Below are 14,218 nucleotides of genomic sequence, written 5' to 3' on the forward strand. Positions count from 1 at the left end.
CATATGTGGGAGTTTTGACAAGCTCCGGTATACAGCAATCTGTGCATGCAGACGTATGCATCTGTGCACACATTCAGGAACAAGGTAAAGCCGCCGCGCTATAGGCCTACACTATTTGTTTTCCCTCCGAAGCAAGTCGCTAATGCAAAATCCATTACCGTCGCAGCGTTATTATCAGTGGCGGTGGGGCAAGTCAGGAGCTTCAAGGTACGTCTCAATCCACGGGGGTGCACGTTCCCTCCAAAAACAGAAGGTAGAAGTTGGCGAGGCGTTGTGCACATGGAGAGTGTTACTTACTGGTTATTGTGGTGGTCGTACTGTGTCCCGTATGGCAGTGTATAAATGAACAGCATGCAAACACCTTCTGTCCAAACATCTGCGACAGGCACATTTTTAGGCTGCCATCCAAAAACTAAAAAAAGATGGAGGCAGAAGAAATAAAATCTCTCTAGCTGCTTGGCTCAGCTCATCTGCTCTCAGTCTGTTGGGTTATTATTATTTGTTTCCCCTGTCATTCAATCTTTTTGAGCCATTCTCTGAAAAATACAAAAAGAAACTTTCATATAGTTTCATTTTCAAGGATGTTTGCAGACTTAGATTAAAAAGAAAGTTCTGTGTTAATAACAAGCCTACCAGCCAGTGTGCTTTGCCTCATTGGGAAGCCAATAGCGTCTCAAAAACAAATCCTCCATCGCTCATTGGAATTAATTTGCTGGTAGAATACACTATCTCATAAAACTCACATTATCAATTAAATGTGTGCTACCGTACATTCGGTTAATTAGAATCTGCCATCAGCTTTAGACTTTATATTTATGTATTCTAAAATATTTTTATTTATATAAAGAGCACTATTTAAGATAAACCGAGGGCATTCTAACCTCTCAAGTTAGACCAATAATGAAAAAGAGAAAATCAGTTAACCAATAAAGCTCCTGGTCTGTGATGATCCTCTATATTTAACCACATTGAAATGATTAGCAGTTTTGTAGCAGGCATATAAAGGGCTGCCATAGTCACAGTGACAATAACGGGAAGGACTGAAAAGGTCTAAAACTGAGACTAAATGTTCAGAGAAGTAATTCTTATAGAACATATGATAAAAAATGTAAAACATATTATTATTGTTGTTGTGGCTTAAAGGATGCAGATTACTTCAGCTGAATGCCAGATATGAGACAGTGGTGGTGTGTGAACGTCCAACTATGGAAGATATTTTATTGAATTCAATTTAATTAAACTAAAAGGTACACTACCTGCTTCAAGACCAACGCTTATGAAGAAATGCAAGTTGAGAAGCTTGTGTACTCAATTATGAATTCAGGGAACAAAATAAATAACTAAATAACCATCATTAGATCATGATAAATTGATAGTGTATTAAACTTAAGTTGATGGTGTTGTTTAATGGTAAACACATGAGGGATAGTAGCATGATATTGGTGTTTGGGAAATGTTGTTTCTGACTCATACGCAATGTTCTTTAACTTATTGTCCCTATAAAAAGCGAAGCGTGAGCATTAAAAGCATATGTAGGAAACGACTAGGCTAATTACCTTCTTACTGTTTCAAGTAATTTGATCTGATTCAGCTTTAAACACAGTATCTCCTACAGTTCTGTGTGTTCTGTAGTCATTGAACCTATCCGTGCAAAGATGTTTTTCATCTACAAGTTACATGACCTGGCCAACGCTGTGTACACAAGTACTTGGCACGACCATACATAGCTGGCCAAGGAGGCGCCTGTTATAAAAATACACAAGTGGAAGCTCGGCCGCAGAGACTCTGCTGCTCCTTCTCAAAGCATCACGTCATGCATTCCTTCTGTTTTCACTCATTTTCCAGCATTTTTTGCCGCTGAAGCTTTGCCCCCTGAACACGACTTATAAAAGACATCCAGTGTCAGCCAATTATTTTGGACTTTGATGGTCATAAATCAAGGCTGACCAATAAAAATGAAGACAGCCAAGTATAATGTTCGTGTGTGACTCCAACTGGATTGTAAATGAAGCCAGATGGGCTGGGAGAGTGCCACTGAACTGAGCTGGATCCCATCACTAAATGGCTGTGTGTGTTTTCCCCTTGTGCACAAATTACGGCATCACCTCATTCAGCGGCATAAATCAAAGCCCAAGCTGTGATATGCGCAGGGCATCTCTCCATCTCATTACTAAAATAAATTCTCTGGCAGCCTTGGATGTGTGAGCAATTGTTGATGCTACCACAATCTGCACTTTTGTAGCTGCTTTTATTTTGAAGCCATTTATGTGATCTCAAAGCAAGCTGAGGCATGCTTGGAGATGAAACAGACCCTTGGAGTGTTACCTCATAGGGGACGTCTGGACACTTATTGAGGAGGACTGACATGTTTGGATCTGGGAGAAACTGAAGGGGGGGGGGGAAGGCAAGAAGGAAGAAGGTAGACATCAGATATAACTCACAAAAAGGACAATAGGCAGAGTTGGACAGTGACAAGGAAAAGGGACAGGAGTGACAGATATGAATAGACAGATGTATGTGAGCAGACAGACACCGGCAGAGAGCGATGGATTTATTTCGAAGTATTCTCCGGCAGACGTATGAGCTCTATATTTTCCAGACACACAATGCTGACCTTAATTCGTCTGCTATGACTTCCACTGTAGAGCGAAGAAACAGAACCCTCCGCGAACCTGTCTTTCTCATTCAATGATAAGACAGATTCCCCTTTAAACAAAGAATGGTTTCTCTGCAACCCTCAATTCATCATTCAAAAAAGTACAGGGGAAGTTTTGATACTCCAGCTTAAAGAGAATAGACAGGAATAAGGGTTCTTTGTGGATTTACTGTATGCTAAAGAGTTTTACATATAGCATTCATGAATATCCGAGGTGAGGGAAGAATGGCCAAGCTAAACAAGATTCCCCACTTCACGGGGCTATACTTCATCAGCCCGTGATGAAACAACACAAGGGTTGAAAGATGGTTCTTACAGCAGAGAATGATTCATGGGGGAGTGAACAGCCTGACCTGTTACGCTTTCTGCATTATGCTTTCTGAAAGCGTAATACTCTTCCACTGGTAGCTGATGAAAGGAAGCTTTCAGTCAATATTTTGGTTTGGCGTTTGACACCGAAGGTCATAGATACCTGTCTGTCAGAGATGAAGGAGTGGGGAGCTATTGCGAGGCTGCTGACAAAATGTGTCACCTGTCAGTCAAAGCCAGCAAAAACAGATCTATAACATTATGCGGTGGATGGTAACCGAGCAGCGGTGTTGCCGCAGGCAGCTTTCTCTCCTTCTCCATCTCACTTTGCTCAGATGTACTTTCTTTCCTGAGGGAACTGATTAGCGAATATCTAGCTGATTGGTTGGAGCCCAAACCTTTCCCATGTGAACAGTAAACCAATCAGTCGGTCCAATGTTAAATCAATGTACGAGACTACTGTATTTATAAGTCAATGTGTTTACTGCAATTGTAGGAGATGTGCAAGTGTTTACATTGTTATACAACTTTGATTGCTCTTATCAAATTAAAGATAGCTGATCCTTTCTAAATTGAATTGGCTAGATGTCCAAACAAAGCAGGACTGAGAATCTGAAACCGTAGCAATGCAGAGGTTGGCGAAATACAGAGATAGAGGTTGAATATTTAAACACATGAACTTTTGAAAGAACATCCATAAACATTCATCCGTCTGCATCTTGCAAATTATTTATCTTACATATCATATTCCATTTACTTGTATATAGACTCTTCTTGCACTATTTCTATTTTATTTGTATTTACTTGCACTATTTTATCTGTCCTATTTGTTCTATGTCTTATATATTTGTTGCACTGTTGGAGGAGCCTGTGACCTCAGTTTTTCATTGACATATCTACACTGTAGCTAATGTACAAATGACAACAAAGCCTTGAATCTTGAATAATATGGATATGACCTTGTGTGCAGCAACTTTCTGTTCACTGGGAGCCTAGAATAACCTTTCCTTTTTCGCAGGACCGTCTGCCCGATGTTGAACAGCAGAGCTTTGACATGAGCCATACCAGAGGTGCTCTCTGGCACAATACACACATCATCTGTTACACACTCAAGGAATTGTGGAGGTACGCAATAGCAGGCGTCAAGCTGCAGACAAGTCATACATCTTCCGTGTTTCACTTGGAGTAGGTGGTGGGGCCTGTGTTGGTATTTGTGTATGTGTGTGTGGGTGTGTGTCCAGGCATGTTTGTTCCTGCACCTCAGTGTGTGTGTGTATAAATGTTCCCCTGTACATGGATGTTTGTGTGCGTCTGCCAACAGTCATCGCAGTGCCTCAAACAAAAGAGCCCATTGGTTCATGTGGAAAAACTAGGACGTAAAGAGCAGAGGACCTGGGTCTTATCATTCCAGCGGTTTAACACTAGCCAGAACCACCTCTCGCTAACTCCAGGCAGCAAATTAGGAGCAGGGAGCTGCCGACTGGCTGTCACAGCGCTGTGATGGAGAGCAGGCGGGCGGCTTCACAGCTCGCATGGACCATGATAGGAGAGGAATGCTCCCCGTGTGCAGCCAGGATAAGTAGTGCAGGAATGGGTGGTGGTGCTTTTGTTTCACATCAGAAGTCCTTTTAGAGATACTCTGCATGTAAACAGTTCCAACAATGGGATGCTTCATTAATATGGGTTACTCAAGTGCCAGCCATCTGTTGCATTACAGTGGGTTTGAGACTGTATAGAAAGCAGGAAAAACAATATAACAATGTGTAGATAAACAATGTACACACTGATGAGAAAACACACAATGCCAACTTCTGATGGGGTTTAAAAGTCAGGATGTGTTATCAGATTATTCTTTTAGTTTGGCTGTATATTCATTTTGGATAATCAAGTACATATATCCTGCATTTATTCAGATTTTTTCTTAGGAAAGCGGTGTTGCGATATACCGCTACCGAAGCTAACCGTGATGTTTAATTGAATATTAATTGTATTTTCACAATACACATATAATAATGTCGTGTAATAAATGCAGCATGTTTTTTCTGCTTTTGTGCAGTTCTGTGGGGTTACAGACTCTCTCTACACCTCCCCTAAATGATTTTCTTGAGTGCATTTATTATTTTGTCCACTATAGTCGTGTAGTGAAAATCTGATATTCTTATGGCCCTATATTTCTCGCCTCCAACTGAAAAGCATGTCACAAAAGCATGTTTGCAATTCAAATAATGTGATTTAAAATAACTGTTAAACAACATTTAAAATGATAAGCTAACAAAAATGAGTTGGCACTGTATATTTCAAAGGTTGGGAATACATCTAGGTTTCAGACTCTGTGGCCCTGGGGAAAAGTTTAAAAGCGTGCTAACGTTGTCCGGGGTTCAGTGACCCCGAAAAACTGAGATATAAAAAAGCACATGAACATAATTGATGTACTTACACACGTAGACGCTATACCTCTGTGACTGTAACTCCAGTGTTTCTGATTTTAGGTCCCTGCCATGACAATATGACCTCTCGTCAACTCTTATTTCCCCTTTCAAGGTTATTTTCCTCCTGGCTGTCGCTTGCCCTTTTCACTGTCTCGTGCTCTGTCTCACTCCGTTTCCCCTCCACACGCATACAGTATTAAAGACATTGCATATATTGTACTTAGAGGAAAAGCATCTGAGTCACTCTGTTCACTTTGGACATTTGTCAGGTTGAAAGACATCCTTCTGTTAAACACCTTAGCTAGTCTGAGGGCTTTGGAAGGTTTCCCATGTCTTTTTCCACAGCCGGCTGGATGAATTATGGTCGTGGCAATACATTTTATTTTTCTGATATTTTGTATCCCTCATAGCTTTCTGAATTATTTTAATTTAAATTTTATTTCGCACTCAATGTTTCCAAATGTATATAATATCTCACCGTTTTCAATCAATCAATATTTTAAACCAGTTTTCTCTGTTTAAATATAACTTGGATTGAGTGGCTGTAAAAGACCGACCGATGTACCGCACTAAAGAATTTTTTTTTACTGCACGCCAAAAAGTATAAAAAATGCTCAAGGGACCTACACTCACAAAAGAATTACAATATCAACACAGTGGCCCTGAAGTTGTATTTAATGCAATAAAACATTGTTTTACAGTCATATTTTCCCCACGTAAACCAGTTTTATTTAAAAAGCTTGTCAAATAATATAGATGCAGAATAAGAGATTTTACAAACAATCACACACTCATAAACTCACATAGGTGGAAAGAGCACTGAAATACTGTTTCTTTTCATTCGTCCAGTTTAACCTTAAAATAAATTAAAAATATATTTTAAATGTTCTCTAGGTGATGTCCACTTATTTAAATACAGATATATAAACAATAAGTCACCTCATTACAGAACTCAAAAATCAAAAGGCAAAACTTTATACAAAATAATCAAGAATTAAGATGGATGGCCATTTCTCAGATTTGCCAGAAGGTTACCAACTATGGAATGTGACAAAACATACAAAAACTGTGTGTGTGTGTGTGTGTGTGTGTGTGTGTGTGTGTGTGTGTGTGTGTGTGTGTGTGTGTGTGTGTGTGTGTGTGTGTGTGTGTGTGTGTGTGTGTGTGTGTGTGTGTGTGTGTGTGTGTGTGTGTGTGTGTGTGTGTGTGTGTGTGTGTGTGTGTGTGTGTGTGTGTACTTAGTGCAGCGGGATTGAAGCCAGCAGTCCCTCATGTGACCCTCTGTCTCCATTCCTTATCAACAGCACTTTGTCGCCCCGCTCCTCTGTCAGTGCTGTGTGTCTGCAGCACCTCCCTGCCTGATAGCCAACAGCCGCCTACACACACCTGCACTGTGTCACACTGTGTCACACTGTGTCACACACACACACGCTCTGCCCTGCTCTCAAATCTAACACACCCAGGTTTCAGCTCCAACCGCACTTGCTTTTAGTGTTATTTACATGCATCTCTCAACAGCTTCCAAAAAGACCTGATGTATCCAATCACATATCAGAAATGAAGTCAATAATCTGTCAATGATTCATACATCTCACTGATGTGAGAAGTGTAAAACATGCTATAGTTCATTGGATATTCAGCCGGTACACACAACTTAATAGGCAAAGTAGTGACTTGATCTCAACTTTCTCAGAGAATACCCTCATTCAAATGAATGAAGATACAAACAGCCGATGCTTAGCTAGGCGTGTTTCCACACATGGCATCAACAAATTGGACAATTAAGCAGAGCTGCATGTCTCTGTTCTAGCAGCAACTGGATTGTGATGAGGAAAATGAGAAAACGATTATACTGAATTTGCATGCAACACTTTGAAAGCTCAAGCTGTGTTTCCTCTTTTGGAGTTCAAACAAGTGAGAGATAAAAAATGTGTTTGAATACTACTGCTGTTACATTTGTGAGTAAACTGATAATCCATGGAACATCCATTCTTTCTTCTGTTTGCCATTAAACACAGCTAGAGGAAACATCGACTGTGGCTCGCTGTAAGCTTCCCAAATGTGTCTCTCAGTCTACACTCTACTCCAATGTTTATCACATTGCTTCTCATATTTCCTTCCACTGCTCTTATCCCTTCCAACAATCCCTTCTTTAATACACTGTATTGTATATCTTTCCCCTCCATGCCTTTAGCCTGCTAGTGCTTCACCTTTCAGCTCCAGACTGTCTGGTTTTCATCAACAGAGCCCGCTGGCACCATATTGACGCCCACCAGGCGTGCTACAAGTGAGGAGCCTGTGGTGGCTGATAACCTGCCCTGAGGCTGCCCTTCCACAACCAAACACACTCCCTTTCTTAAAGCCCCCATTACAGCAGAACAGAACAAATCATGTCTTGGGACGAATAAAGGTAAAAACAATGTATAAAGAATTGTAACTATTTCAAACTTCAGTTTCACCACATAAACATGTTTTTAACCATAACTTTAAAAGGAAATATGGTGGAAGCTCTCCCTGTAAATTAAAGGACTTGAGGCCAAGACCTGCAGGTCAAAATGTGATTCCTACCAGCTGGGGTATAGTAGTGTACGTTAGGTGCTGTGTCACTTCAGGGGGGAAATGTTGAAAATGATGTTAATCAGTCAGTTGCACCTCTTAAAAAGAATACATGTATTTTTTGTCTGTTATAGCTGAGAATACTTCCGACCCAGCCTGGTGACAGGAGTGGCATCGCCAGTTAAGGATACAGCCGCTGAGGATGGCCACAGACAGTACAGCGCCATGGGAGCTATTTACAGGCTGCATGCCATCATGGGTGAAGTGCTGATGAAGTGGTGGGTGTGTGTAAGTGTGTGTTTTTGTGAAAAATATCCATCCCAGTTACTAATGGTCCAACTCTATGTCTTTAAACCTCTTGTTTAGTCCTAAACCTAAATATATTCCGTTTAATATGATATGGAACATGGATAAGCAGGACATATCTATATTTGAGAGTCTGGAAACATCATTAGCTGCCATTTTTGCATGAAAAATGACTTAAATTGATCAATCAATCATCAAAGTGGTTGCCGATCATTTTTCTTAGCTCCGATTATGGCAACAGACAGTACAGCGCCATGGGGGCTATAAACAGGACGCATGCCGTCATGGGTGAAGTGGTGACAGAGTGTGCGTGTGCGTGTGTGTGTGTTTACAGTACGCACAAAGAGCAAACAAAGCCTGGGGCAGGGTCAGGTATGTTGGAATGAAATTAAGGTCTAAAGTGGTTGCCTTTAAATCACCAAAGGCTGCTGTCTGATGTAGTATTTACCAGTGGCACTATTTGAACAAAGACTCATTTTAAACAAATGATATACATTTTAAATTTCTTCAAACTGTTTTGCTGTCTTTGCAGTCAATGGGGAACAATTTAAGAAGCAACTAAAAACATAATACACCCAAAACACTTTCCACAACCCCGCATCTCTTTAAAATCAATCATCTGCCACAAATCGCTCTCTCATGCTTTTCCCATCTACCACGTGTCCAACTATTTGCCTTTCTCTCTCTAACTCTAAACCCTATAACACTATAGACAGATCTGAACATAAGACAGGGCGATGCTCACAGGAGAGTTGCGTGAGTACTTTAACAGAGTTGCTGGAACAATAGCCTGGTGTGCAGGATGCTCTCTCTGCCCTCTGCACCTTTACCGGCAAACAGAAAAGGGAGTGAGAGTAGTAAGTGGTTTAAGATGTGGGTCCGTGTTGAGATTTGAGAGGAGCACGCATCTGTGCACGCATCTGTGTGTGGGCGAGAGAGAAAGCAGAGTGTGTTTTGTGAATGATGATTACATGTTAACATGTACATCTTTGTATTTGTGTGTGTGCTTTGCTGCATATGTGATGGTGCGTTAGTGTCTGACTACGTCAACATATATGTTTTTCTCTGCCCACGCACTTATGCCTGTGTGTGTGTGTGTGTGTGTGTGTGTGTGTGTGTGTGTGTGTGTGTGTGTGTGTGTGTGTGTGTGTGTGTGTGTGTGTGTGTGTGTGTGTGTGTGTGTGTGTGTGTGTGTGTGTGTGTGTGTGTGTGTAAGTGAGCAGCCTCCATTGTGTAGGCTCTGCACCAGCTGTGTGGGCCATGTGGAGGAGGATGTATCAAGAGGTCAGGAGCTGGCAGCTGGCAGAGAGGCAGTCCAGCGCTGAGTCTAGAGGCACAGACATTAGGAGCTGCTTTAACACATTGCTCAGAGTTGTGTGTGTGTCAGATGGGAGTATTGGCGAGAAAAATAGAAAGCAAGAGGGAACATAAACGTGTTCTGCATGCCTCCGTGTCTATTAAATCAGATAAGCGCATTAACACTTGCACAAAACACTCCCGACTCAAAAGAGTTCCTCTCTGTTGATAGTTGTTCCCCAGAGTCTGTGCACACACTCAACATCCACACGCTGTGCTGAGTTTGTGGCTGAGCTGTCATTAACACCTTCAGCAGGCATCTGGTTTTCCTCTGACCTCACTGATGGTTTTGACCTCTGGAGTTAAGGGGGCACACACCAGTCACATGTGTTGTTTCCAGGAGCCACGTAACACCAACACAACATGCCTCACACAGGATATGGCAGATTAAAGCTTTGAGGTTTTCTTCTACACTATTTGGATGTTGGATAAGTCAGCTTGAATTCAGTTTTTTTTTTTAAATACCTCCGCCAATGAGGTTTTGTTTTCTGCTTGGTTTGTCAATCAGCAGGAGTACGGAAAATCTACTTGCATGATTGTTATCAAACTCATTGAAAGCAACATCTTGCAATGACGTGGGGGGACATTTTGCATCACCTGATCTCTTCGATATCTAGCAAATGCAAAAAATAGCCTGGGTAATAATGTAGGCCTACATCACATCTGCTTTGAATCGTTCATAACCATGTACTCAAAGTAATAGCTGAGATCTGGGAGCACAACAACAACAACAACAACAACAACAACAACAACAAAAACACTTAAACATGTGATTTGGCAACAGATGAGAAACCAGAAGGATTGTAAACAAGCCAAGAGATAGTCAGACTATCCAAACCACTATTGAGGTACAAACGCAAGTTAGTTATTCAATGGGAAAACTGTATGCATACAACTATGGGAGGTAATAGCCGTTAGTCTGCAAACAATGATATATAATAACGATAATTGATAATGATTTTTAAAGCTTCCTTAATGTGTGGTTCAGTTAAAGACATGTCTATCAACTGTTGAACTCTTTCAATCATTGTTTTCCACGGTCTTACGGATTTGTGAGCACCATGCTTCTTCTTTTTTACAAATACCAACGATTGGAAAACGGAATCAACCGTTAATAGTGACTTGGTGTCGCCATATTTTCTCACAGTGGAGTCGCTCTCACTGAAAGCCTGTTCCAGTAATTAGAGTTGATTGAACCAATAAAATAAGAATATTTACTTTGTAAAAAAATATGTTTTAAGCCAATGGTGATAGCCAAAAAACTGTTGTAAAACATTATCATCTATAGCAACTGTAACCCCTAAATGTTATCCAATATTCTGTATTTTTCCAAACTTCACAAACCAAAGGCCATTCCAATCAAACCACCTCTAATCATTACTGTCAGGGACTCCCTGAGGTGGATGTAATGTGTCTTGCTCCCTGATAAAGCTTCTGTGTGCTGTGTACTAGAAATATGCTGCAACATCTGTGAAGCTACTTGTGGTCCTAACGTTTCACTTCGCTCCAAGCTAAAGCAAACAAGAGGAAACATATTGGGAAGGGATTAAGGGCAGATTTGAGACAGTCTGTATTGTTAAGCCTTCACCACTGACATTTCTGTTTCAGACAGCATGACCTGGCAACCGCTTCATGGACCTGGCAACCCCAGCCAAGATTGGCGAGGTGCTGATTTGCATGTCTGGAGGCTTAAAATGTACATATATTAAGAAGTGTACTTTTTGTATAGAACTTTCAAACTCCATATACCTCTAAATGTTTTGTTAACGGAGAAAAATAAATAATACAGCAGGAAAACTTTGGAAAATTGGGGTCTGCTGAGACTTAACCTGAACTTTGCCCTAACATTTAAATCCATTATGTTACCCTTACTCCTCTTCCCATCTGATCTGACAGATTAGAAGTAGAAACCTCTTCTGGTCCTCTCACAGACCAGCAGACAGACCAGCACACAGACTAGCAGACAGACCAGCAGACAGACCAGCAGACAGACCAGCACGCAGACCAGCAGACAGACCAGCAGACAGACCAGCATGGAGACCAGCACACAGACCAGCACACAGACCAGCAGACAGACCAGCAGACAGACCAGCACGCAGACCAGCAGACAGACCAGCACACAGACCAGCACACAGACCAGCACACAGACCAGCAGACAGACCAGCAGACAGACCAGCACGCAGACCAGCACACAGACCAGCAGACAGACCAGCAGACAGACCTGCACGCAGACCAGCAGACAGACCAGCAGACAGACCAGCACGCAGACCAGCAGACAGACCAGCACACAGACCAGCACACAGACCAGCACACAGACCAGCATGCAGACCAGCACACAGACCAGCACACAGACCAGCAGACAGACCAGCAGACAGACCAGCACGCAGACCAGCAGACAGACCAGCACACAGACCAGCACACAGACCAGCACACAGACCAGCAGACAGACCAGCAGACAGACCAGCACGCAGACCAGCACACAGACCAGCAGACAGACCAGCAGACAGACCTGCACGCAGACCAGCACACAGACCAGCACACAGACCAGCAGACAGACCAGCAGACAGACCAGCACGCAGACCAGCACACAGACCAGCACACAGACCAGCACACAGTCCAGCAGACAGAGGGACACCCGCTCATTTGTTCATTTGCTATCTGAAAACCCGAACAGATGACGGCTTCTCCTCTCGGCGTGCTGCCTGTCGTGGTGGTTGGCGACGGCGCGCTCATCATTCCACAAAACCCCAGCCAGATGTCCCCGAGCCTGGGAGGCAGGTGGGCCGGGGCCCCGGGACCCCCCCTCTGCCGCACCGCGTCGGGGCTGGCAGCTCTTCAAACCTGCTGGGTATAACCTTTAATTCACAAGCTTTCCCTGGCACGGCGGGCCGAGGGCCTGCCATCTGCCCGGCCTGTTGTGGTATAAAGAGAGACATGGAGAGAGGAAAGGAAAGAGAGAGGGAGAGTAGTGTGTGCATGTGTGTGTGTGGGTGTGAGATCGCAGTAAATGACCGTTGCCCAGAGGCCACCACACACAATATTGTTCTGGTGGTCCATCACTTTGGTATAAGACACACACAAACATGCACACACAACACTAGTGCTGGAACGAATACTCGATTAGTCAATCAGCAGATAAATATGTTGATGACTTATTGATTAAACTAAAGGTTTTAATTTTTACGCAAAAAGTATTTTTATAGCCTCTCAACTTTTCCCTGTTTAACATCATATTAAAAGAATATTTTTGAGTTTCGGACTAACAAAACGAGACATTTAAAGACAACCATGGAACATCTACACATGCATCAAAATGTGAATGCAGACAGCTCTCCACTCACAAAACCATCTTAATGTAATGCTTACTATTCAGTTAATGTACCCTCACAGTGTCACATGCAAACTCATGATGGTTTACCAGTATCCAGACTAAAAAAGAGGAATTTTAAATACGCCCTAATGGTGACGTTTTAATTATTGCATCAAGCATCAACACCTTGTTGAGTGAGCAAATGACTGGTTTGGGTTCTCTGTGCAGATGCTCACCAGATGCAGGGATTTCCACTTGAGTCAAACACTACTCAGATGACTTCGCAGTATCCCTTTCATCTTCTCGCTCACACAACCTTTGTTGCCTTTCAGCTCACTCCATCATGGAGGAAGGGCTACGCTGCTTGGCTGAGAACAGATGTCATTAATAATCCCCAACATAATGAAATGCCACTGATCCCCAAGTCACGATACAGGCAACAAACATGGCAACACTCACCCTGGAGGTGAGCAGTAAAAAGGGGCTGCTTGAGTTGTAAACAATCAGAAAAAATAATATCACAATGTGGGGAATTATTGCCAGACTGAATTAACTGATAAGATCAAGAGAGGAGCAGGAACACAAATTGAAAAGTGTCTTATCGCTTGAAGTGGGGTGAATCTCAAAGAATTGTTTTTGCACCACGTTCCCATCTTTATTTCTGTATTTCTGGTTGGTGCAAAGCTTTTCAATGATATGAGGAGATCTGATTTTAGATGTTAATGTAATTTACGCAAGAAAATTATGTGTTTCATACCGCATAAAAAGAGAGCCTTTAAAATAACTATAATTTAATTGAGGTAACAAAATATACATCAAATTTGCTGTAGTACTTATATCTGAGGAGTTAAATGATATAGGAGTGAATGTAAACTGTAATTACACAACCAGCATTGCTTCAGGAAATCGTAAAAACTAGAATCCACAGCATCTGAAGATGAAATATAATTGATTTGAAATGATATACCAAAGAGAAAATATTCTCTTAAAGTTAATAATAGGTATGCTAAAAATATAACTACCTGCATATATTCAATGTAATTGTTGAATGATGATTCAGACCGTTTTGTCATCACACATTTCTAATTCAGCTCTGTGGCATGTTGGCGTCTGAATATGCAAATCCATGTCTGGGTCTGATCTTTCCTGAAGGCAGTCTAAAGGCAATCTTGTCCCATCCCGACTTTCTCCAGCTTCAGAGGAGATGGAAGATAAAAAAACGGGAGTGTGTCAGAGAGGCAGAACGAGGGAGAGAGAAGAGAAAAGAGAAGACAGAGAGGGAAAATCGAGTGGGTC

General features: G+C 42.0%; 1 protein-coding gene across 4 annotated transcripts in view; it reads right to left on the reverse strand.

Annotated features, from left to right (window-relative positions):
- runx1t1 (RUNX1 partner transcriptional co-repressor 1) overlaps window positions 1–390 on the reverse strand; it is a 104,991-nt gene extending 104,601 nt beyond the window's left edge. For all 4 annotated transcript variants that reach the window (XM_079654890.1, XM_079654886.1, XM_079654888.1 and 1 more), the window contains exon 1: window positions 298–390. In XM_079654890.1, coding sequence (XP_079511016.1) covers window positions 298–376 — 79 coding nt within the window. In that variant the 5' untranslated portion in view covers window positions 377–390. The remainder of the gene's footprint in view (window positions 1–297) is intronic.
- Window positions 391–14,218: the final 13,828 nt, after the last annotated feature.

This window comes from Notothenia rossii, assembly GCF_949606895.1.
Source record: "Notothenia rossii genome assembly, chromosome: 10".
NCBI classification, from domain to species: domain Eukaryota; kingdom Metazoa; phylum Chordata; class Actinopteri; order Perciformes; family Nototheniidae; genus Notothenia; species Notothenia rossii.